The sequence below is a fragment of the Amblyraja radiata genome, chromosome 4 (assembly GCF_010909765.2).
Source record: "Amblyraja radiata isolate CabotCenter1 chromosome 4, sAmbRad1.1.pri, whole genome shotgun sequence".
NCBI classification, from domain to species: domain Eukaryota; kingdom Metazoa; phylum Chordata; class Chondrichthyes; order Rajiformes; family Rajidae; genus Amblyraja; species Amblyraja radiata.
This window is the reverse complement of record NC_045959.1, coordinates 44836959-44860097: the sequence shown is the minus strand read 5'-3', so window position 1 is coordinate 44860097 and position 23139 is coordinate 44836959. Positions and strand designations below refer to the sequence as shown.

General features: G+C 42.1%; 1 protein-coding gene across 2 annotated transcripts; it reads right to left on the bottom strand.

Moving 5' to 3' along the window:
- Window positions 1–1313: 1313 nt before the first annotated feature.
- On the bottom strand, window positions 1314–20495 carry eloc (elongin C). Of its 2 annotated transcripts, none has more exons than XM_033019287.1 (4): window positions 20367–20495; window positions 5889–5960; window positions 3156–3299; window positions 1314–1911 (listed from the first exon to the last, which is right to left on the bottom strand). In XM_033019287.1, the coding sequence occupies exons 2-4, from the start codon at window positions 5905–5907 to the stop codon at window positions 1721–1723; spliced, it is 354 nt and encodes a 117-aa protein (XP_032875178.1). In that variant the 5' UTR covers window positions 5908–5960; window positions 20367–20495; the 3' UTR covers window positions 1314–1720. The 2 variants fall into 2 exon arrangements, with proteins under 2 accessions (XP_032875178.1, XP_032875179.1); XM_033019288.1 differs by having other exon boundaries at window positions 5904–5960.
- Window positions 20496–23139: the final 2644 nt, after the last annotated feature.

The window sequence follows — 23139 nt, the reverse complement described above, 5'->3', positions numbered from 1 at the left end:
AGTATTTGCTGTAAGGAAAGGTAGGAACAACTTGGATAGGTTTCTCTGGAGTCAGTGGTTGAAGGGAGACCTGATAAAAGTATATTGAGAGGCAACAGATAGGATAGACGGTCGGAATCTTCCGCCTCAGGAAGGAAATGTCAAAGACTAGAGGGCACATGTGCGGGAAAGTTTAAAGGAGATGTGCGGGGCGAGTTTTTTTAAATCTAAGTGGTGGCTGCCTCGAACACGTTGCTAGGTGTGGTGGTGGAGGCAGATACGATGGTGGCATTTGCCTATCTAAAAGCAAATAAATATGCAGGGAATGGAGAGATACGGATCATGTTCAAATAGAGATTAGTTGTTTGACTAATCATGTTCAGCACAGACATTGTAGTCTGAAGGGCCTGATTCTGTGTTATACAGTTTTATGTTCCATCCCTACCTACATGCTCCCCTCAAAGTTGAATACCATTCTAACTTCAAGATGCATTCATTCCTTACCATACTGGCTTCAAGTTGTTCCTCTAATAGCAGTACATTCACCAGAAATACTACAACAGCTTAAGAAGGTGGTTCACCATCACCCTTTCAAGGACATTTAAGTGTGGGGAATAAACACTGGCAATGACACCCACATCCATTGAAGATCCTTCCTCTTCCTGGCAGTTATTGTAAACTAAACTGCATGTCTGACACGGATAATGGGAGTAAAAATAGATGTATTCTATTCCTTACGATTGACCCTCTTCAACCTGAAGACCTCACCACAAGTACATAAACATATCTGAAACATCTATCTGGTACTTTGGACAAATACAGCATGGGAGGTAGACAGAAATGCTGGAGAAACTCAGCGGGTGCGGCAGCATCTATGGAGCGAAGGAAATAGGCAACGTTTCGTCCGAAACCCTGAAGAAGGGTTCATAGATGCTGCCGCACCCGCTGAGTTTCTCCAGCATTTATGTCTACCTTCTATTTTCCAGCATCTGCAGTTCCATCCTGAACAAGATACAACATGGGATCCTGCTTTCCTCCTCGACTCTTCCCCTTCACCTTTGTAAAACACCATTATAATTTTTGAAATAGTTAAGCAAACAGAGATGTTCACACAACATCACAGAAATAAATTTTTTGAGAAAATGCTATGTTTGCACAAACATAGAGAAATGGAAATTCATTAAACATTCACTGAATAGCACATCCAGGTGACAGATGAAAGATACATAAAATAAACTGATTGTCAACCCACAGGAAGATTAAACTTTCAGTTACGATAGAAGCTTCATGTTGTGGTGCAGAGCAAACGAGGTTACATACTAATACAATGTGGCTACTGTATTTTAAGAGTTTATTACTTGTCAATTCTATAGGGGCACCGGATGGAAATTCAGCTGGGAACCGTATCAACACAATAACAAAAAAGTATGCATATTTGGGGCTACAATTGTTCATTTTTCTTGAAAATTTGGGAGAGTTAACAGCCTGAAACCATCTGCACACCAATATAGAACATTATGAGATGGGAGAAAACGTCCAATTCATGTAATATACAAAACTAAAGAATTCCCATTATCTTTACTTAACGCTTGAAAAAAAATACATCTCCATTAAAAGAAAAGATTTTGGTGTGAGTTATCAGACATAAATGCAACACCATTTTGAAGTCACTTATTAATTATGCATGTAGTTAAATACAGAAGCTTAACATCTTTTGGATTATAAGTTACATCTTTATTTTCTAACAATCTAAGAAGTTTGCAGCCATCAGCAGTTCCAGTGCAATCTCTGGGGCAATTGGAAATTCAGGAATCTCTGTAGAACTGTTGGTGTAGCGAACCTTGTAGGTAAAATACATGCATACTTTTGATAGCACATGGGATGGAATCTCACGAAAATTTACTTCATTCGTTTCATTTTCAGCAAACTGTCCTGAAAGACCAAAAACCAATATCAAAATAGTGAATTAACATATTAATTGTCATCATAAACTTTTTGGGACACTGCCCCCCCCCCCCCCCAGGTTACAAATACCCAACTAATGTACATATGAACAAGTATTTGATAGACCAGCGGATGAATACGCTGGCTCTAGTGCCATGTGGGAGCTTGGACCGTGGCAATACCTGAATGGTTCAGTTAAATCCACTAGTTTAGTTTAGAGATACAGTGTGGAAACAGGCCCTTCAGCCCTCGGAGTCATCTCGCACCAGTGATCCCCGCAGACTAACACGATCCTACATACATTGGGGACAATTTACAATTTAACCAAGACAATTAACCTACAAACCCGTACGTCTTTGGAGTGTGGAAGGAAACCAGAGATCTCGGAGAAAACCCACGTGGTCACGGGGAGAATTTACAAACTCCGTAGACATCACTGGTAGTCAGGATCGAACCTGGGTCTCTGGCGCTGTAATGCAACAACTCTACCGCTACAGTACCGTGCTGCCCTTAAGTTTAACAACATGTTGCCCTTGGTTGATCGATAGTTTTCTTTAAATATATTGCAAGGCCGCCACATTTCTGACTGGGAAACATTGAGTTTTAAATGGTTTTAGGGAGCGAACCTGGAGAAGACCTGTACAGTATATTTTAGTGTTATGGATCTTCTTCATCACTCAAAAAAACTGACTGATCAAACAGAAACCTTGTTCAATGCCAGACCTTATGATGTTGTGATTTTTGAAGCCCATCTTGCAAATAAATATGCAGGAAGGAACTGCAGATGCTGGTTTACACCGAAGATAGACACAAAATGCTGGAGTAACTCAGTGGGACAGGCAACTTCTCCAGAGAGGAGGAGCTGACGTTTCGGGTCAAGACCCTTCTTCAGACTGAGAATCAGGGGCAAGGGAAACGAGAGATATAGATGGAGATATAGAACAAAGAAATTAAAGATATGCAAAAAAGTAACGATGATCAAGGAAACGATCCATTGTTAGCTGTGGGCTAGGTGAAAATAAATGTTTTATTTCACAACACCGGGGAATTATACAATATTTCAACCAGGAATCTAGGGTGAAGGGATAAACAGACTCTCATTAATGAAGCATGTTTTGGGATAAGGAATAATTTAAAAAACCTGACCAAGGAGATTGAGAGTCCCAAACATATACAATCCAGCTGCCTAACATCACCAAATTAAGATTTTGTTAATTAATCGTACAACTTACCAGGGCCACTCAACATAGCTTTAATAGTGCCGGATGTCAATGCATGTTCTCTTTTCACAATAAATTCATGGCCATCAGATGAGATCAACTTTACATACATCGCATCTGGGCCTTCACAGCCTCCATAAGCCCTTTCTTCGCCATCTGCAAGATGTTAAAATAATATTGGCTAAAAACCTCTTTGTTTCATTTAAATTATATCAGTTTAAATCAAAGCACATTGTTTTAAATTAGAAATATTTAATTCATCCCGTAGAACAAATTGGTTAGTATCCATGATCACATTTCTATATTGTGAGGCAGAGGCTACTGCAAAGCAGATACAATTAAGTTTGCAATTTAAAAACCCAGAACTCAGTTTCAAATATTTGAAAACCAAATATTACTATTGTTCGATGTTCTATTTTCAAACGGCTGTGATTGATCAGGGAACATTTAAGAAATTAGGTAATTAAACATTCGGAACAAATCAGTTAAAGGTACAACTTGGTCTCGATGAAAATGCAAAAGTCCAATGTACTACAAAAGTATTGATGTTTTTCATCCCTCTTTACACCTAACAATGATAAACCAATACCAATCTTCCCTGCATACAGAGTGCCCAACAAACTCCACCAGCCTCACTGCAATGACTTGAGCAGATAGCCCATAACACACCATAGCAAACACAATGCACTCTGACTCACAGGCTTTACTGAGATAGACTGAAGGGCCTGTCCCACTTGGGCATTATTTGCGCGTCATTTACGCGACATCATTTACGCATCACAACGCACGACGCGCGCGTGGTGAGACGTGGTGGCATAGGCAGTGACGCGCGGTCGCGCACGGCGCACCAGGATTTTGGTATTCTTAAAATCCTCACGCGCCACATGCATGACGCACAAATGACGCCCAAGAGGGACAGGCCCTTGACACTATAAAGATAGACACAAAAAGTTGGAGTAACTCGGCGGGACAGCAGCATATATGCATAGAAGGAATGGGTAATGTTTCGGGTCGTGACCCTTCTTCAGACTGAGACCTGAAACGCCACCCATTCCAAAGATGCTGCCTGTCCTGCTGAGTTACTCCAGTTTTTGTGTCTATCTTTGGTGTAAATCAGCATCTGTAGTTCGTTCCTACATAGACACAATAAAGAGCTGGACCAACCCACTAAGAGGGTTGATGCCCAGTGTTTGCCTCGGGGAGAAAAGCAAGATACGGGGAAAATGAATAAGCATGCAGGTGAATAGCTGAGGGTGAGCGAGCAACCGATAGGCTGATTAAAGAGGGGAGGGTGAAACTAGAGTGCCCGAGTACAGGAAGTGGACAGGAATGGGGAAAGGGGTGGGGTGATGGAGGGAGGAGAGTGAGTTAGAGAGCGAGACAGAGAGCAAGCAAGAAAGAGAGCGAGCAACGGAGAACAGTGTGTGAGTATGCAAGACACTAGGAGAGAGAAGAAGAGGGAGACAAAGATAGAGAGAAAACGCATATATGAGGGAGCGAGCAGAGTGAGTGATTGGGAAATGTGCTGTAAAGGACAGCAGATAAGAACACGCTGGGAGTGGCAAGCGAGTCAAGAGGGACGGATGACAAGGAGAAACTTGCGGGAGGGATGGGCCACACAGGGTATGGCCGGTGGGTGGGACAGAATAGCCTCCAGGAGCAGAGAGTGTTGGGAGATATGTGTGGGAGATGGGGCGGAAAGGAGAGTTCACACTGTGTGGAGATGATTGGATTGAGAGACACGAGCCAGTGTTTAAGGGATATGATAGCGAGTGATGCAAGGACCCTTTGACCTTTCTTTACCATAGTCAGAACTTGGTTCCATTAATTTAAAGGCAGGATTCCTGTATCTGTTTGTTCGAGCATTCCCAACCCCCACTTCCTCTATGATCAATCTTATTTCTCGCTCCCTGCTTTCAGCATTGTCCCCATCCCACAATGTTCTTTACAATGGCTACAACCCACATTCCTCTTCTTCCACCAAATCCCCAAACCCACTGAATCTTACAACAGCTCTGGTCTCCCCTCCTACCAATTCCCTCCACCCCATAGCCACCCACTCAGGGAAACAAAGTCAATGGTGGGAACCGCTCCTGTTGATTCACATTCAACACTGGTGACTCATCACTGATCCCAAAGTCTGAGTCATGCTCTCTGGATTGTTAATACAGGTAGTCCTGCTATAATCCGAGAGTTGCACTCCAAAAAAAACCTTGTGTTACAAAAAAAATGGCAAGTCACTGAAAACTAAAACTACTAAAGGCTGCATGTTACATTATTCAACAGAGTATCATTGTACATGTCTTAATGCAAGCAATTGCTTGTCAATTTCAATGACCATCCATGGTCAGCTTTGTTCTGAAGAGACTGGTGTCTGATTACTGCTGGGAGTTCGCATTAAGTCCAAGACAGCATTTTTCTGCTTGACAATTTACAAAGTAACTTACAAGTGGTTCTCCAGTTCCTGATCAAAATCATGTTCTTAACAAATCGGCCCGCGTAATGCGAATAAGGCTGCCCTGATTCATCTTTCTCATTATATGAGATATGTGTTATGGAAACATGCATTATAACAGTATATCACACTTAGGTTAGCATATGCTTATCTCTCATTCAAATTCATATATGAACATTCAGTAAAATATGATTTAGTTCTCAGGATATCCCCAGGTTTAGAATACTATAATTATTTTATAGCACCTTGATTTACCATATGTGGAGGAAAAGTAAATTTTCAAAAGGTACCAGGATAATACTTGCCCATTTTCCTTAGTGACGAGCTACCGATCTTTCAAAAGCCAAACCGTCTGAAGGGTCCTAAAAGGGAAATTAAAAAAGTGTAATTTGTTATGCAATGCAAGCAATATCCAGGAAAAGGAATACAAAATAGTTTAAAATGATCTTCAAGAACTGCGATGAGTAGATAAAATTACTATTGCAGTTAATATTAATGAACACGACATTTCAATCTATAATTGTTTCTGCTGAATTATGAACTTTCAATTTATATGCAGGTGGAATAAATGCAATTAAATGATTTAAGTTATTTTAGCCAACACTTCAGCAAACGGAGCTTTGAGAAATTGCAAATGCTTGAATCTTGAGCAAAATATAAAAGGCTGGAGGAATGCCGCGTAGGGAATAAGCGAGTTTGATATTCCGAATGCGCATGCCCAGGTCAAAGGCCACTCTGCATTAACATAGCAGTGGAAGCAGTGGAGCTGTGGACACATTTCATCCGTTTTTTCCAGCTTTGATTCTTCTAGGCAAGAAAATACTGCTTTCAAACTATGAATTAGTTGTATTTATTGTTCCTTTGTTAAAAGCTAAGATTAATTTGCAGTTTTTATTGCTTTATGCTTCGGTGAGTGAACGAGGTCGAGGTTCATGGTCTCTGGCGCTGCGGGCGCTGTTGAGTTGCTGCTGGGCCACCCCCGTTCCCTCCCGGGTGTACCTTCCCTATCCGGGGGCAGCCGGAGGTGTCGGGCCGGGCTGGCAGCCGGCCCGGGGAGGATGCGCTGGCTCCGGCTCCCAGGGGGCCGTCGGCTGCGCCTCTCTCCTTGTCCAGTGCCGGCGGGGGCCGAGCGCCGGTCATCGGCATGTGGGGGGGGGGGGGGGGGGGGGGGGGAACACAGGGACATTTCAGTGGCAGTATGGCAGCGCTTGACCCGGGTTTAATCCTGGCTGCGGATGAGGCACGGGTCTGTGTGCGTGCAGATGCTGAGAATGTATCTGCGCTGGTCCAGTCTATCCCTTTTTCTTTATGGTGAATGGCCTTTGACAAATCCCATGATTCCGAGCGTTTTTCGGAATACCGAACTCGCTTATAAATACAACGTTTCAGGTTTCTTCAGACTTCTTCAGACTGATGTGGGGGGTGGGGGAGAGGGGAAGAAGGGTGAAAAAGAGAGATATGGTTGGGGGGTATATTGGGGAATGCTTGCCACGTATTAGTTAACTGTGTCATTGCAACTAAAAAATTTAGAATGTGGGGCTAACTAGCCTAAGTTAATGTGCTTTGGAAACTGGAATAATTCCAAATCTGCAGAAATCATGTGCTGTAGGATAATATTTTATCAGAAAATAGGCAACACGAGAAAAAAGCATATACAGTATTGCGTTCTTGGTAAATATTTATTTATGCAGAATTTATGTCATACAAAATGTAATCCATTCCTGTTTCAGCCAGCAATAGTCTGAGGACAGCTGTATAAGCTCCAGCTGATACAAAGCTGAGCTTCACTTCTCTAGAAGGAAGTACACATTTGGAAGACTCATCCGCATTATTCATGTGGTATAACCTGCGTTTGAATATAAAACCTGGGCTGTTTTTGCAAGCATGGCAATTTTGATTAATTTAGTGCCCGAGACCTCCACGGCTAAAATAGCACTTCAAAACCCATACATACACTGACTAACATATCTAGGTTGTTTAAAAATAGTGCAAAGTACAACTTCACTCTAAATATTATTTTGTTTCAACTGAACCCATTCAGCTGAAGAAACTTTATATTTTCATTCTTACTTAAATGAAACACCAGGATCTGGTGACGGTGAAGTGCAGAGTGTAATGATTATATACTCTGCAGTGGAGAACATGCTTCATGCTGGAACTGACATAATGGGGACAAACACGAGTCTTGCTGTCAACTGATTTCCTTGTAATGGCTTTCATCTGTCTTGCACCAAACAAGTGGGTCTTGATCAGCAGAAATACAGGGCTCCCGAAAATGGTGTTCAATTTTCATATGATTAGTTCTTTCCCAGGTTAGATATTTCTCTCTAAAAAATGTGATTATGCCCATTTGCAACATGACAATTTTTCCAAGTCTTATGTCTATGATTGTGGTCCTATCAGCACTAAAATCATCACTCACATTCTGAAAGCTTTCTTTGAGATCGATTTTTGTGGACTGCTCTCACACAGTTAGTCAAAAGGGGATCAAGAAATTTCAGTGCTTTGCATCTGAAGTCCTCGGGTGAAGCCTTAAGCAGTACTTTTCCTGTTGCTTCTGTTCTGGAAGGAGCATTCAGCCTCTCCAAAGCCTGACTTAAAATTCTACCATTTCATTGGATTTGCTCAGATTATGATATTTAAAAGGTTTGGTCTAGTTTATTGTCACGTGTACCTAGGTAGGTACAGTGAAAAGCTTTTGTTGCGGGCTAACCAGTCAGCGGAAAAGACAAAAATAAAGCAGTAGGGTGCAGCATTAAATAGATATAACACATTGACTGTTCAGCACCCTAGTAGTACTCCACAAAGGGCTAAATGTAACCAATAATTCTTCAATTGTTTGCAAGGTTTCCTCTGTTAATCCAACTATTCTGCTATCAGTCAGTTCTGTAATATGCCTGTCAGATAGCCATTATTCTTATCAGGAATCCATCATTGTTCTCATAACCATTCAAACATATCACTTCAGGAATTTCAACATCTGGAACAATAGAAGGTGATGGTATGTCTTGTTTCTGTTTTGAAACATTTGCAATGAAAATGTGACACAGATCATTTTCAAGCAATAACCATTTAATTCATACAAGCAACTTTAAAGCAGTCAGGTATCCAAGTAAAATACCGATTCAAATAAACTTGCATTGGCTCGGAACATGTTGCCTGCACCATTACGCACACATGCCGTCATTTGACCTTTCATATACTCTATTTTATAAATATGCTGTATTCTAAGCAGTCACTCTCTTCAAAACTCAGAGCAAAGCAACACTTTGCATACTTGACACTTGGATGTGAAGACAGATATAATTACATACAACTTTATATTTAATGCCATCCATGTATCTGTTGTAATAATAACTTTTATAGAGTTCCTCAGTTTTGCACAGAGCCTCGACTATTTTCCTTAAGGTTTTCCAATTTTGCTGTTGTTGTTCTGTGCTTAGGTAATGTTGAGTTACACAAAATCTCATGGCTTCTCTAAATATGTCACCCTCAACATATATTTTGCTATTAAATTGGTTTCACAACAGGAGTGTCATGGTAAATGACGTCATATTAAATGTATCACGTGGTACTATTGAGTCAGAAAGTACAGGGGACACATGTTGCCAGGATGTAAAAGAATGGAGGGCGAATAAAACAAAGCGTTTATGTTCAGTGTCCTTGAAGTGTGTTTATTATATTCGAATCAAGAGGAGGATCTGACATTGGCGACAAGGATGAACTAGTAAATGTGTAGTTCAACTTTTGAACCAGATCTGGCTTAATATGGCACAGACTCACAGAGAGTTGTGAGTCTGTGGAATTCTCTACATCAGAGGGCAGTGGAGGCCGGTTCTCTGGATACTTTCAAGAGAGAGCTAGATAGGGCTGTTAAAGATAGCGGAGTCAGGGGATATGGGGAGAAGGCAGGAGCGGGGTACTGATTGTGGATGATCAGTCATGATCACATTGAATGGCGGTGAGGGGCCGAATGGCCTACTCCTGCACCTATTGTCTATTGTCTAAAATGATGCAGCTGGAATTAGAAGTTTAAATTAATTCGACCCGAATGGGGAGGTGAGTGTTGTGAGTGCAAGGTTTGAGGCATGGCTTGAGGAATTTGATGCAGATGCAGACAGTCTTGGATTGCTTGTTGAAGGAGCAACGCCGGTGCAGCTCACACAACAGAGAGCATTGTTTTTGTAGTGCTGGAGCTTCAGTTCAGGAAACTTTCAAAGCACTTCCAGAGAAGGGAGGAAAAGCAATTACACAATGGCTGTTGCTGCTTTGATGATATATTATGTGGTACAAACAAATGCTACATTTCAACAACATGTATTCCGGCAATCGGAACAGAGAGAGGGGGAAAATCAGTTTGCCACAAGATGGCGTCGCGTTTCTGAGGGCTGCAACTATGGAGCTAAATTGGAGAATCAAATCAGGGATCAGGTTGTTCAAAGTTGCAAATCAAATGGCTTAAGACACAAGTTGTTGGGCGAATGGAGACATGCTAATATTAATGGACACACTGATAACTGTCGCGCAATTTGAAGCTGTGGAAACCCAGTTTCAGACCATGGAGGAAGCCAAGTTAACAAGATGACATCTAGAGGCATTAGCAAGGGACATGGACATGGTAAGGGTCATTCCAAAGCTGTAGATGACTGTGAGTGTTTTAGATGAGGGAATTTTGGACATTTTGCCAACGATTTATGCTGCCCTGCCAGGGGTCAAACATGCAGAAAGTGTGGGGAAAAATGACCATTTTGCAAGAAAGTGTCAAACCCCAGGCAAAGCAAAGAGAAATGATGGAAAAACAAATAGATTTGGAGGAAGAAGTGGGCTGAGAGATGGATACCATCAAAATTTACGGCATTGATGAATGTTCGAGTGAAGGTAATGTGCCAAAACACGAATGGATGCAGGATATGCTTTTGCTATCAACAATAAGTACGTAAAGATGCAGGTGAGAATTGGAGGTGTGGAAGTAGACATTGTACAAAACTCAGGAAGTGATAGCAATGTTATTGATAGAGCACTGTGGGAAGACTTGAAACAGAATAAGATAAAATGCTCTTCAAAAAAGTGAGAGAAGAAATTGTATCCTTGTACATCATCATTGAAACCACCCCACACAGTTGGATGTTTCAAGGTAGAGGACCAAGCAGGTGATAAGCACACAATGGTTGAATTTGTGGTCACCGATGAGAAAGGAGAGCCACTCATGAGTAGAGAGACAGCTCAAGCATTAGGTCAGGGGACCACATATTGCCAGAATGTAAAGGAATGGAGGACGAATAAACCAAAGCATTTATGTTCAGTGTCTTTGAAGTGTGTTCATTACATTTGGATTAAGGCGAGGATCTGACGATGTATCATGTGTATGAAGGATATGTTAGCAATAGAGAGTTTAGAAGAGTTTCAACAAGATGTGACTGGAATGGAGGGCTGGAGTCAAAGGAAGAGGTTGGATATATCGGGTTTATTCCCAATGGAACATAGGAGGATGAGGGGTGACCTCTCAGATGTTTCATCTTTAATTATGAGGGGCATAGATTGGATAGATAATCAGTCTTTTTCCCAGGGCACGGAAATAAAACATTGGAAGGCACAGATTTAAGATAAGAGATCAGAAATGTAAAGGCGAAGATAGACACAAAATGCTGGAGTAACTCAGCAGGACAGGTAGCATCTCTGGAGAGAAGGAATAGGTGACATTTCTTAGAAGAGTCTCGACCCAAAACGTCACCCATTCCTTCTGTCCAGAGATGCTGCCTATCCTGCTGTGTTATTCCAGCATTTTGTGTCTATTTGACCAGCATCTGCAGTTCTTTCCTAGAAATTTAAAGGCGATCTGAGGGATAAGTTTTTCCAGTCATAGTAGTGTTTATCTGGAACAAGCTGTCAGAGATGTTAATATCATTTTAAAAGGCATTTGGACAGGCACATAGAAAGAAAAGAGGGAGGGGGAGGAAGTGGCGTACCTCCCTGCTAGCTGTGTGCCCTTGTCGCAGGTTTGAGGAAGACTAAGTCACTGGGACAAACCTGAGACCACCAGCACCACTGCGTGGTAATGACTGAATGGCCATGTAGCAGTCTTACATAGCCACCCCCTCCACTGAGGCTCAGACTAAGTGGCCAGGGCAAGCTTGAGACGCAGGTGTCTCTTTCCGCCACAAAGAGGGACTGTGCCCACACTGTGCCAGGATAATCAGGAGACTGCCAGTATCGCCTCTTCAAGGTTCGAAGCTGAGCTTCCAGGATAAAACAGACCGCCAGTGCCTTCTGTCCAGGCATGGGTGAACAGCAGGGAGATGTCTGAGATTGCCATCGTCACCGCACATGATGGCGAGGGATAGCGCCCACATGTGGCCCTGGACTTTCTTGTCAATGTAAATAAAATCTATCATGAGAGTTCACCCTACTGAGAGTGTCAGTGTGGTCACTGCCGAACCCAGCGTCATCCCCAATACTACAAGGGATGTAGGCATAATGCAGGCAAATGGGATTAATGTGGATGGGCATGGACAAGATTGGCTTTAAGGCCCATTTCTGTGCTGTATGATTCAATGAGAATGGTCCCTTTGGTGTCCCTTTTATTATGGTCACCCTTACCAAACTATATACTACAACCGCCCCTAAAATTAATGTGCTCTTGGATCTTGAGCCAAATCTGAACTGATATAGTATCAGTGAGGCAACATGGAATCCCAACAAGGCAGGACTTCACGTGGAGTTTGATTCCGCCTTCTGCACACTCTATAAATTATTCCAGGTTGGCTACTTCTTAAATATTTGAGAAACACAAAATGTGAAATAAATCAATAGTGAACAATTCTGCCAATCAGTACCAGATGAGACGGTGAGCTGGTTATGTGTTATGTATGTTATTGGCAATCTGATCGCAAAGAACAGTGCTGATAGGTTCCGCTTGACTTCCTGACTAATAGACCACAATCAATCTATCTATACTTCATGTTATCTCAGGAAAACAACCAACAAAATCAAGGACTACTTAGCACAAGGTCAAGCGGTCTTTTCCCCTCTCGCATTGGGCAGAAGATACAAAAGTTTGAAAGCATGTACCACCAGATTTAAAAACAGCTTGTTACTTTCTGTCAACAGACTTGAATGGACTTCTTGTAAGCTACAAATGGATTCCCAGTCTAGCATTATTGAGGTCCTTGCATTTTTTTATCTGCACTTTCTCTACAGATGTAACAATATATTCCACATTCTGTTTCCTTTCTCTTCTCGCATTACCTGTGTAAATCATGTATGGGTGAGTTATCTTGATACAAATGTTCTCACAGCATCTTGATACATGTGACAACAATAAACCAAACCAAACTAAAACAGCTGTGGGTTTATCAGGATATTGTTGGCATTGGGGACCATGTATGGGCAAACGGTTTGCATGGGGCTCTGCAACTCACCATCGAACTTCAGATGGGTTTGGGGAATCCCTGCTGTACTGCGTACAGAAAGGTTCTTCAAGACTCCCTCCAACTCATCATGCAGAGAATGCAAAAGGTGGCTAACAGTACATGGTGACCACCCAATCAAATCTGTGGCAGCTTCAGTAACATACTACTGGGATTACTAGTCAACTTCAAGCAGAATTTGCACTGTTAAGCAGAGACAGCAATCAAAAAGACGAATCAGGTTTTGTATGGTTGTCATAAAGATCGGACGAAAATTGCCCATAAGAGTGAAACATTATGAAATGGTCTTCAGGAGAATCCATAGGAACGTCATAGAGTGATACAGTGTGGAAAAAGGCCCTTCATCCTAACGTCAAAGCTACACTCATTCCACCAGCCCATGTTTGGTCCATAATCCCTCCAAACTTGTCCTATCCATGTACCTGTCTAACTGTTTCTTAAACGTTGGGATAGTCCCAGCCTCAACTACCTCCTCTGGCAGCTTGTTCCATACACACACACCACCCTTTTTGTGAAAAAACGTACAAACTCCATACAGACAGCACCCATAGTCAGAGTCGAACCTGGGTTTCTGGCGCTGTAAGGCAGAAACTCTACCGCTGCTCCACCGTGCCACAGAGAACGTGAAAAGGAACATTTTGGCAACGGCAAATGTGGCTCCCTTATAGACACAGAAGAAAATTGTACTGGAAATCGCCTACAAATTAAACAAATACCTTGTGCCATTTCTCAGGGAAGACAAATAGAAATACTCAAGAAATACTTGAGTTGTGAGGATCTAGCATGAACTGAAGGAAATTAGTCCGTTTAAAAAAAATAGCACTAGAGAAAAAGGCAAGACTGAAAGCCAATATATTCTACAGAACTGATGATTGACAATCTAAGTTTTATAGCGGTGTTATAGAATTAGAAGATGCTCTGGTCGTTATTTCTCAAATTTCCATAGATTCTGGAATGGTTATTGTAGATTAGAGGATATCAAAGGTGATCCTGTTATTTAAGAAAGAATAAGAATGAATTGATAAAGTAACAGAATATTTAGAAGACAATAATAGTGTATGTAATATGCTATAGCCACAGAGGATGACTTTGCTGCACAACTAGTTCACATGGTAAAACTTTTCGTATTCCCATAAATTATATTTGCTATTTAAAAGGAAAGGATCAAAGAAGGAGCTGTGGACAGTTAACTTTATATCAAATGTCAACAAAATGTTGGAATTTATCTTTAAGGATGTGTTAACAGCTATTTGGAATATCATATCCGAGCAGAACGAACAAGAATTTATTCAAATGGACAATCACATTTGACAAATCAAAATGTTTTCCTTAAAATAACAATAACATGCAGGATATTTAAGAGCAAACTAGTGAATTTGGATTGTAATTTTGAAGCATCTGGACTTCAAAAAGCATGTGATAATATACCATATAAATGGGGTTATTACATTAACAAGGGCCTCTGGGTTGGAGTAGCATGATGCTACTATTAGCATAAGTAAATATTAGCATGAATAAAAAAAGTTACAGGACATTAAAAAAGTACATGAAAGTCAGGTGTCACAGGCATCACTACTGGCCGCTTAGCTGTATAGAATACAGCACATACCAATAACGGATATTCAATGATGAGGACGCAAGACTGAGTCACAAGGACAAGCTATAGATGGGTTAAGGGAGAAGATAGGTTGAATATAATGTGAGGAATTGCAAGGTTATTTAAGCTGTAAGAAGCAGAAATGCAATATTTAACATCTGAGAAATTGATACGTTTGTGTAGAACATGCAAGTAAACATCAGTATCAAGAAGGGTCTCGACCCGAAACGTCACCCATTCCTTTTCTCCAGAGATGCTGCCTCACCCGCTGAGTTACTCCAGCATTTTGTGTCTACCTTCGATTTAAACCAGCATCTGCAGTTCTTTCTTACACATGCAAGTAAACATGCAGGTGCAACAATTTGGAAGACAATTGGCACATTGGCCTTTGTTGAAAGATAGCAAGAATAATAAAGTGAGAACATCATTCACTTTTGATACATGGCTTTGAAGAGATGTCATTTAAAGAAGTATGAGCTATTTTGATCACTGGAGGGATATGTTTGCTTCAACGCAATTCTCGTTCACAGAATTGATTCTGGATATGACTTGCCCTTTGGTTTGTCTAGATGGGTCCAGATTTACTGGAGTGGATGCCGAACAGCTGTCCCTCTGGCTGGATATTCTAGAACTAGAAAATATAGTCCCTACATATCTGAGCTGTAAACAGAAAATGCCAGAAAAATGCAGCATTTGTGAAGAATAAAGTGATGTCAATGTATTAAGTGGAAACTATTCTGCTGAGAATTCCTGTTATTTTGGAATCTCAGTCTTACAGCAAAATAAATTGTCTCTTCAGGCCACCATGCTCATGCCAACCTTTTGCCCAGCTCCACTAATCTCATTTGTCCACCATAGGACCATATAGTTTGATGTCTTCTATTTGTACTTAACTAACTGCCTCTGTTTAAGTGTTTAAGAAGGAACTGCAGATACTGGAAAATCGAAGGTAGACAAAAATGCTGGGGAAACTCAGCGAGTGAGGCAGCATCTATGGAGCGAAGGAAATAGGCCATGTTTCGGGTTGAGACCTTTCTTCAGAGGGTTCTTCTTAAATCCTCTGTTTAAGTAACTGTTTCTGATCTCTCATCTCCCCTCTCAGACCATTCCAGACACTTGTCCTACTACTTTTGTTCTGGATGCTCAATTTTCAACACCAAAAAAACAAAATAGATCACAAATCCGCCACATAATAATGATTTATGGGTGGGTTTAGATTATGCTGATATCATTTGAAAATGTTGAGGCAGCAATTCGAGATCATATTCTATGATGTCTGAACCGTACCACTATAGTTTTGTTTGAAAATTTGACAATGCTAAGTAGAATAATCAACATGTGGAACCAACTATATTACCATGCTGGAAGCAATGAACTTTTAATGAAGTTTGTATTTTGTGGATATGTGCAGTGCTGGCAAGGCTGCATTTGTTTCCCCATATCTAATTGCCCCCCACATTGTTTGTTCAACTATTTCAGAGGACAGTCAATTACACTGCTATTGGTCTAGAGTCTGACAGACCAGTCTGGGTAAGGATAGCAAAGTTCCTCCTCTGAAAGGAATCAGTGGACTGGATTATTTTTTGCTGACAATCTGGTCCTGTTGTGGTTATCTTTACTACGGTTAGCTGTCCAATTTAAATCTCAGTGCTAGCCATTCAGCAACTAAATGCAGTGAGCATTTTAAATGTTTCAGCGGTTCCTGGATTCTCCATGAACTTACCAAACAATTCAAGTTAGCAGCACAAAATCTCACCAATTATGAAAGGCTTAAATTTCAAAATGACATAAACTCAGCAAATAATTACTTCTGTGCTAAGCCTACAATGTACAGCATGTCTCCCTGATCTCCAGCTCTCTCCATCGCCCATCAACATCCCATTTTGCTGGTTCTGATGAAGGATTCCGGATCTGACATATCAGCTGTTTCTCCATGCACAGATCCTGCCTGACCTGCTGAGTTTTTAAACCATTTCTTACTTTTATTTTAAATCATGCAGGTTGCTATTTGATGCATTTGAAACTCGTACAACACAATCACAATGCACCACTTAACATTTCTCCTTCATTTTACACCCTTTAAATTATTGTATTATATATTAATCTGCCACCACAAAGACTACCACATGAGGTTCCCACACAAAATGACTTTTAGCTCATTGAATCTGCTGAACAAAATGGCAACGCTTTGCAATGCTTTGTGTGGTTGAACACCATGTGACAGATCGAATGTTGTCGAACTTACTCAAAATATTTTGGGGTGTATATTTTTTGATTCTGAATATTTTTCCCAAATCTAGCAATACACCGAGTTATACTCTTCCATTTGTGGCCCATTTTATGGCTTTTTTCATCCACTCAAAAATCCCTTACATTATTTCTACATTCTCCTGCTGCATCTGCACTTTAATCCGAGCAGCTACTTGGTCATGAAAACAATCCAATACTTAAAAAAATAAAACCAGTTTCCACATATGAAAACCTCTGATCATTACTATTTCAATGCCTTTGTTAGTTGCTAATTCATTGGTTTCATTTGTAGTTTCTATGTTTACAGAGATTGCTCTGTACAAACTGACTTCCTCATACGTTTGCCAATATGCACCTGCATTATAAATATCATTACCTCAAACAATCTCTCTCTCTCTCTCTCTCTCTCTCACGTACAAGCACACTATATGCAATGTTTTGGTATCCCCCCCCCCACCACAGTTACAAACACACCAGGCTTCATTGTTTTGATATAACAGAGCAGTTTTGATGTCAGAGATTGAAATGACCCACTTTGTCCAGTTCCAATTTAAAATTGTGATTCAGACATTTTAGCTGTTGAAGGGCGAGGTGAGGATTAAGTTCGTCACAATACAATTAAATACTAACAATAATTCTTTGGATACATTAAACATCTCGTAATCCATAAAAAAGGGTGTTACTATTTTCAAATGGGCGAGAAAAGTTTACCAGATGTCACAAAATCCATAAGAAAATACATTTGTGCAGAAAAATTCTCAAAATTCAGCATTTGGGTCAGATTAACTTGCTCGCAGAACAAATATTTGGAGAATGTTTTTTCTTCTTCAAATAACAAAAGCATTTTCAGCAAATATCCCAATGAAACACAAAGACACTACAATATTTCAATCTCAGTGTTACAAAGAAATCCCGACTTAAATCAAAATGCATCAATTCTTAAATGGGAATACAATCGTATATGTTCTAACAAAAACACTCAAAGTGCTGGAGTAACTTAGCGGTCAGTCAGCATCTCTGGAGGATATGGATAGGTGGCATTTTGGATTGGGAAACTTCTTGAAACGGATCCCAACCCGAAATATCACCTTTCCATGAAATCCTGCCTGACCTGTTGATTTATTCCAGTACAGTGATTTTTTTTCATAAACCAGCAACTGCAGTTCCTTGTTTCTATGTCTTCCAATAGATGGATTAACCTGATGAATAAAACTGACTCGACGCAGATGCAGGATAGGATATTCCATGCTGTTAAAATAAAGGAGGAAGCAAATTACAGATGCTCTAGCTATCAATTTCTATTTTCCATGGGAACATCAGTTGTGCTAGACGATTAGAAGACAACTGGATTGCCAACACTTTTTTTTAAACTTAAAATTAATACTGCATCAGTGGTGGGCCCATTTTTGAAAGTAATTGTAAGGGGCAATGCAAACCTTAATTCAGAAAGATACAATTAATTAGGGCAATAGACACAAATTGCTGGAGTAACTCAATGGGTCAGGCATCATCTCCGGAGAAGGGTGATGTTTGTCTCCAGAGATGCTGCCTGACCCGTTGAGTTACTCCCGCAATTTGTGTCTATCTTTGGTATAAACCAGCATCTGCAATTCCTTGTTTCTACAATTAATTAGGGCCACCAGTTGGAAATTTTCGCAAAGGAAGGTCAAGGATGCGCAACTTGTGTGATCTTTCTGATAGCAAGGTGAGATAGCAATGAGAGCAGTACTTTTGATGATATTTAAATAGATTCTAGAAAGACTTCTGACAAGGTCTCACATGTCTGATCAAACAATGTGAAAGCTCATGGACCATGGTTGCTGGATGTTCTTACAATTAGAAGACAATTTCCAATGGGTTTCTATGGTTCCCTGCTGTTGATCATATATTTTAATGATTTTGATTTAAATGGATGGGAGGATGACAAATTTGTTGATAATAATGGATGGGAAGGTTTGGACTGCAAGGTGTAAAATACGGGTCAGTGGGGAAAAACAGTGGCAAAATCCCAAAATTGGTAATTCAATTTTTAAAAAAAGCAGTTGTTGCATTTCTGATACTGAACTGCATGCAATGTTAGTTGGGGCACAGCATACAGTTCAGGTCACCACATTACATGAAAAATTTGATATTTCTTAAAGGGGTGCTGAGATTTACGATGACATTGCCAGGACAGCACAGAGGTTGGACGGGATGGGATTATTTATTTGGAACAGAGGTTGACGGTAGATTTAATTGTATAAACTATAGAATCTGGAAGAGGTTAATAGGAAGACCATATTTCTCTTAGCGGAGAGATTAAACACCAAGTGTCACGGATTTAGAAGATTTACCGGCAAGATGGGGTTGCTGCCTTACAACACCAGAGACCTGAGTTCGATCCTGACTACGGGTGCTGTTTGTGTGGAGTTTGTACATTCTCCCCATAAATTCTCCCCATTCCAAAAACATGCCCCTTTTGTAGGTTAATTGGCTTCGGTAAATTCTCCCTGGAGTGTAGGATAGAACTAGTGTACAGGCCTGTTTCCATGCTGCATAACTATGACTAAATGACGATGAGACGATCCTCTATCCATCACAATCCTCCCATTACATTCCAGGTGTAATGGGAAACCTTTATTTCCCATTACACCCAGGCTCTTTTCACCCAGCTTCTTCCTCGCCCACAACATCTCATTGGGCATTTTCTTCTGCTTCCTGTTCTCATCTCTGACCCCTACCTCCCACATTTCAACTTCTCATCAGATTTCCTCATCCTCAGCCCCTAGTTATCTCCATCACTCACACCCCAATCTCTTGTCATATCCCCAGCCATCTCTACCCAACCTGATTATGCAACCTTCCTCACCTGAAACCATCTGTCATGTACCAGCTCATTCTCAACCTCCTCTTCACACTGATTTTCTCCTCTCCACTTTTTTTCAGTTTAAGGAGTCTCGACTGGAAATGTCAACTGTCCATTCCCCTCCACGGATGCTGCTTGATCTGTTAAGTTCCTCCAGCAGATTGTTTTTTTGCTCAAGGTTGCAGCCCCTGCAGTCTTGTTGTGGTCCCTATTCAATGTAATCCTAAAATGATTCAGCAACTGTGGTCCATCTTGGAAAGCTAGAGTACATCGATTGGGATTGTCCTGGGGTAGCATTAGATTCTGAGCAAACTCAGGAACTTCACGGCGAGGTTTTACCTTCGATCACAGTTCACCAAGAGACCCAGACCCACCCGGCCGGGGGAGGGAAGCGGAAAGAAAGGGGTTAATGCTGCGATCAGCTCCCAACACCGGGCCGGAGCCAGGGCCCAGGCTGCCGGCAGAGGAGCCGATGCCGGGGCACGGGGTCGCGGTCCCCATTTCACTCAACACCCAGAGAGAAAACGCTGCTTTCCACCGCTACCAGAGGCCTGAGCCTGGGCCTGGGCCGCGTTGCTGATCGGCCCTCGCCTCCCCCCCCCCACCCACTACTCCGTGGTTGCACAGGGAGAAAGAAGCGAGCACTCACCCAGACTCGGCCGAGAGCCACAGGCCCCTCGTCCTCAGGATGCGGCCGGATCGCTGATCCGGAAGCACAGGGACCGGTTCCCGGCAGCAGTCTACGGGTCACACAGCGGGGAGGTGACGCCAGGCTGGGGGGAGGGGGAGGAGGAGGAGGAGCAACAGCAGCAGCAGCAGCAGCAGCCGGGGAGGGAGGCGGAGGCCGGGTTGTTGCACACACACAGGCCAGAGCCAGGCTAGAGCGTCTCTGCTAATGGGGACAGGCCAAGGAAGGGTTGTTGCACACCCAGACGGGTCGGTGAGAGGATCACAGCAGGTCCAGGCCAGGCTGGTGAGGGTAATGGCAGGTCCAGTCCAGGCTGGCCCAGTCTAGTCCAGTCCATGGCAGGTTCAGGCCTGCATAGTGAGGGGAATGGCATCACCAGTTTAGGCTAGTGAGTGTCTCTGGTGGTATGGTCAAGCCGAGGGAAGGGTAGTTGCAAACCTGGGCAGATTGCAGTGATGGATATCGCATCCCCGGCACGTGGCGGTGAAGGTTACTGCAGACCCGGGCTTGTTGTGGTAGTAGTTATTGAAAACCTATTTTTGCTTTACATAAATGACATCCATGAAAAAGTCGCAAGTACGACCAGACTATTCGCTGATGATTGTTTGCTGTACCGTCCAATTAAGTCAACTGACGATGAAGATGCTCTCCAAAAGGATCTCGATACTATGGTCGAGTGGTCACAACAATGGGGCATGCAGTTCAACCCTTCCAAATGTGAAACCATGCGTGTCACCAGAAAGAGGAATCCAGGCGTCACATCCTACAACATACTTGGTGTCACCCTTGAAGAATCCAAACAAACCAAGTATCTTGGCATCAAATTGCAGAATGATCTGCATTGGAATGGTCAGACTCATCATGCAACAGTGAAAGCAACAGGTGTCCTAAACTTCCTGAGGTGCAACCTTCATAATTGTTCAGCTTCTGTCAAGGAGAAGCTGTATTTCACCCTCGTTAGACCTCATTTGGACTACGCAGTTGCAGCTTGGGACCCATACACAGATAAAAACATTTCATCCATCGAACGTGTCCAAAGACAGGCCGCTCGATTTGTTACTAACACCTATGAGAGAGAAGCGAGTGTCACCAAACTTCTGAATTCTCTGTGGTGGAACCCTCTCCAAGACAGACGTGAAGCTCACCGTTTGACCTGTTTTTACAAAATGTTAAATGGTCAGCTAGACATAGATCACAAGACCTACACCAACCCCAAACCAATTAGGAGCAGACGAGGGCATTCGATCCAATTTGTGATCCCAGCTACAAAGACAGATGTGTACAGCAATTCGTTCTTCCCACGCACAATTAAAGCATGGAATAATCTCCACCAAACTATAGTTACCCAACCAGATGCAACTAAATTTAAAGTAGCACTTTCTTCCCAATAACCCTTTCTGGCTTATCCCTCCCTTCACCACCTCCAGTTTAAATTCCAGTTGGAATATTTTGGAGGACCAAATAACCAAGAAACCCAAGCTGGTTGCAGTGAATGTTCAGTTTGGTTTATTGTCACGTGTACCGAGGTACAGCGAAAAGCTTTGTGTTGCGTGGTAACCAGTTAGCCAAAACACTATGCAGGATTACAATCAATCCATTTACAGTGTATAGATCCATGATAAAGGAATAACGTTTAGTGCAAGGTAATACCAGCAAATCCCGATCAAGGGTGGTCCAAGAGTCATCAAAGAAATAGATAGTAGTTCAGCACTGCTCTCTGGTCGTGGTAGGTTGATTCAGTTGCCTGATCAGCTGGGAAGAAACTGCCGCTGAATCTGGTGGTGTGCCTTTTTCACACTTCTTTTCCTTTTGCCTGATAGGGTTGTTGCAGACCCGGGCAGGATGTAATAATAATAATAATAAATTTTATTTTCGGGCGCCTTTCAAAGTCTCAAGGACACCTTACAGAAATTAACAGAAGAGAAAAAAACATATAGTCGGTGTAAAAAGAATAACAAGGACATCACCAATACACAAATTAAAGACAGAAATCGCTCCAGACAAAAAAGACAATGTGAAGAGAGAGCAGCGGCAGCTAAAGCGCGCCAGCGTCCACTCTCCCTTCCGACAGCCATCTTGGACACAGACTAACATGTTTACTTACACACAAAAAAATCATCCCCCCACAGTGGATACCACTGTGGGGGAAGGCACAGGGGGGAAGGATGTAGTGGTGGTAATTGCAGACACAAGCTGGTTGCAGTGCTGTGCAGGTTGCAGTGGGGATTATTACAGATATGAGTGGGTGCAGTGAGTTTACCACTGACTCCAAGGTCATTGCAGTCCTGAATAGGGTGCAATAAGGGCCACTATTGAGCTGGTCAGACTGTTGGGATGGGGATGGGGGGGAGGGAGGGGGATTACAGACTCATATTTAAGAGATAGTGAAATTGGATTGAAGTGGTTTATTGCTAACCTGGAGAGCCCAAAGTTTTCTTGGATGTAAAAGAGGATCATCACGGCGGCACAGCGGTATAGTTGCTGCCTTACAGCGAATGCAGCGCCGGAGACCCGGGTTCGACCCCGACTACGGGTGCTGTCCGTATGGAGTTTGTACGTTCTCCCCGTGATCTGTGTGGGTTTTCTCCGAGATCTTCGGTTTCCTCCCACACTCCAAAGACGTACAGGTTTGTAGGTTAATTGGCTTGGTAAATGTAAAAAATGTCCCTCGTAGATTTAGGATAGTGTTTAATTGCGATTTGTACATGACCCTCCGAACTTCCAGTATAGTCCT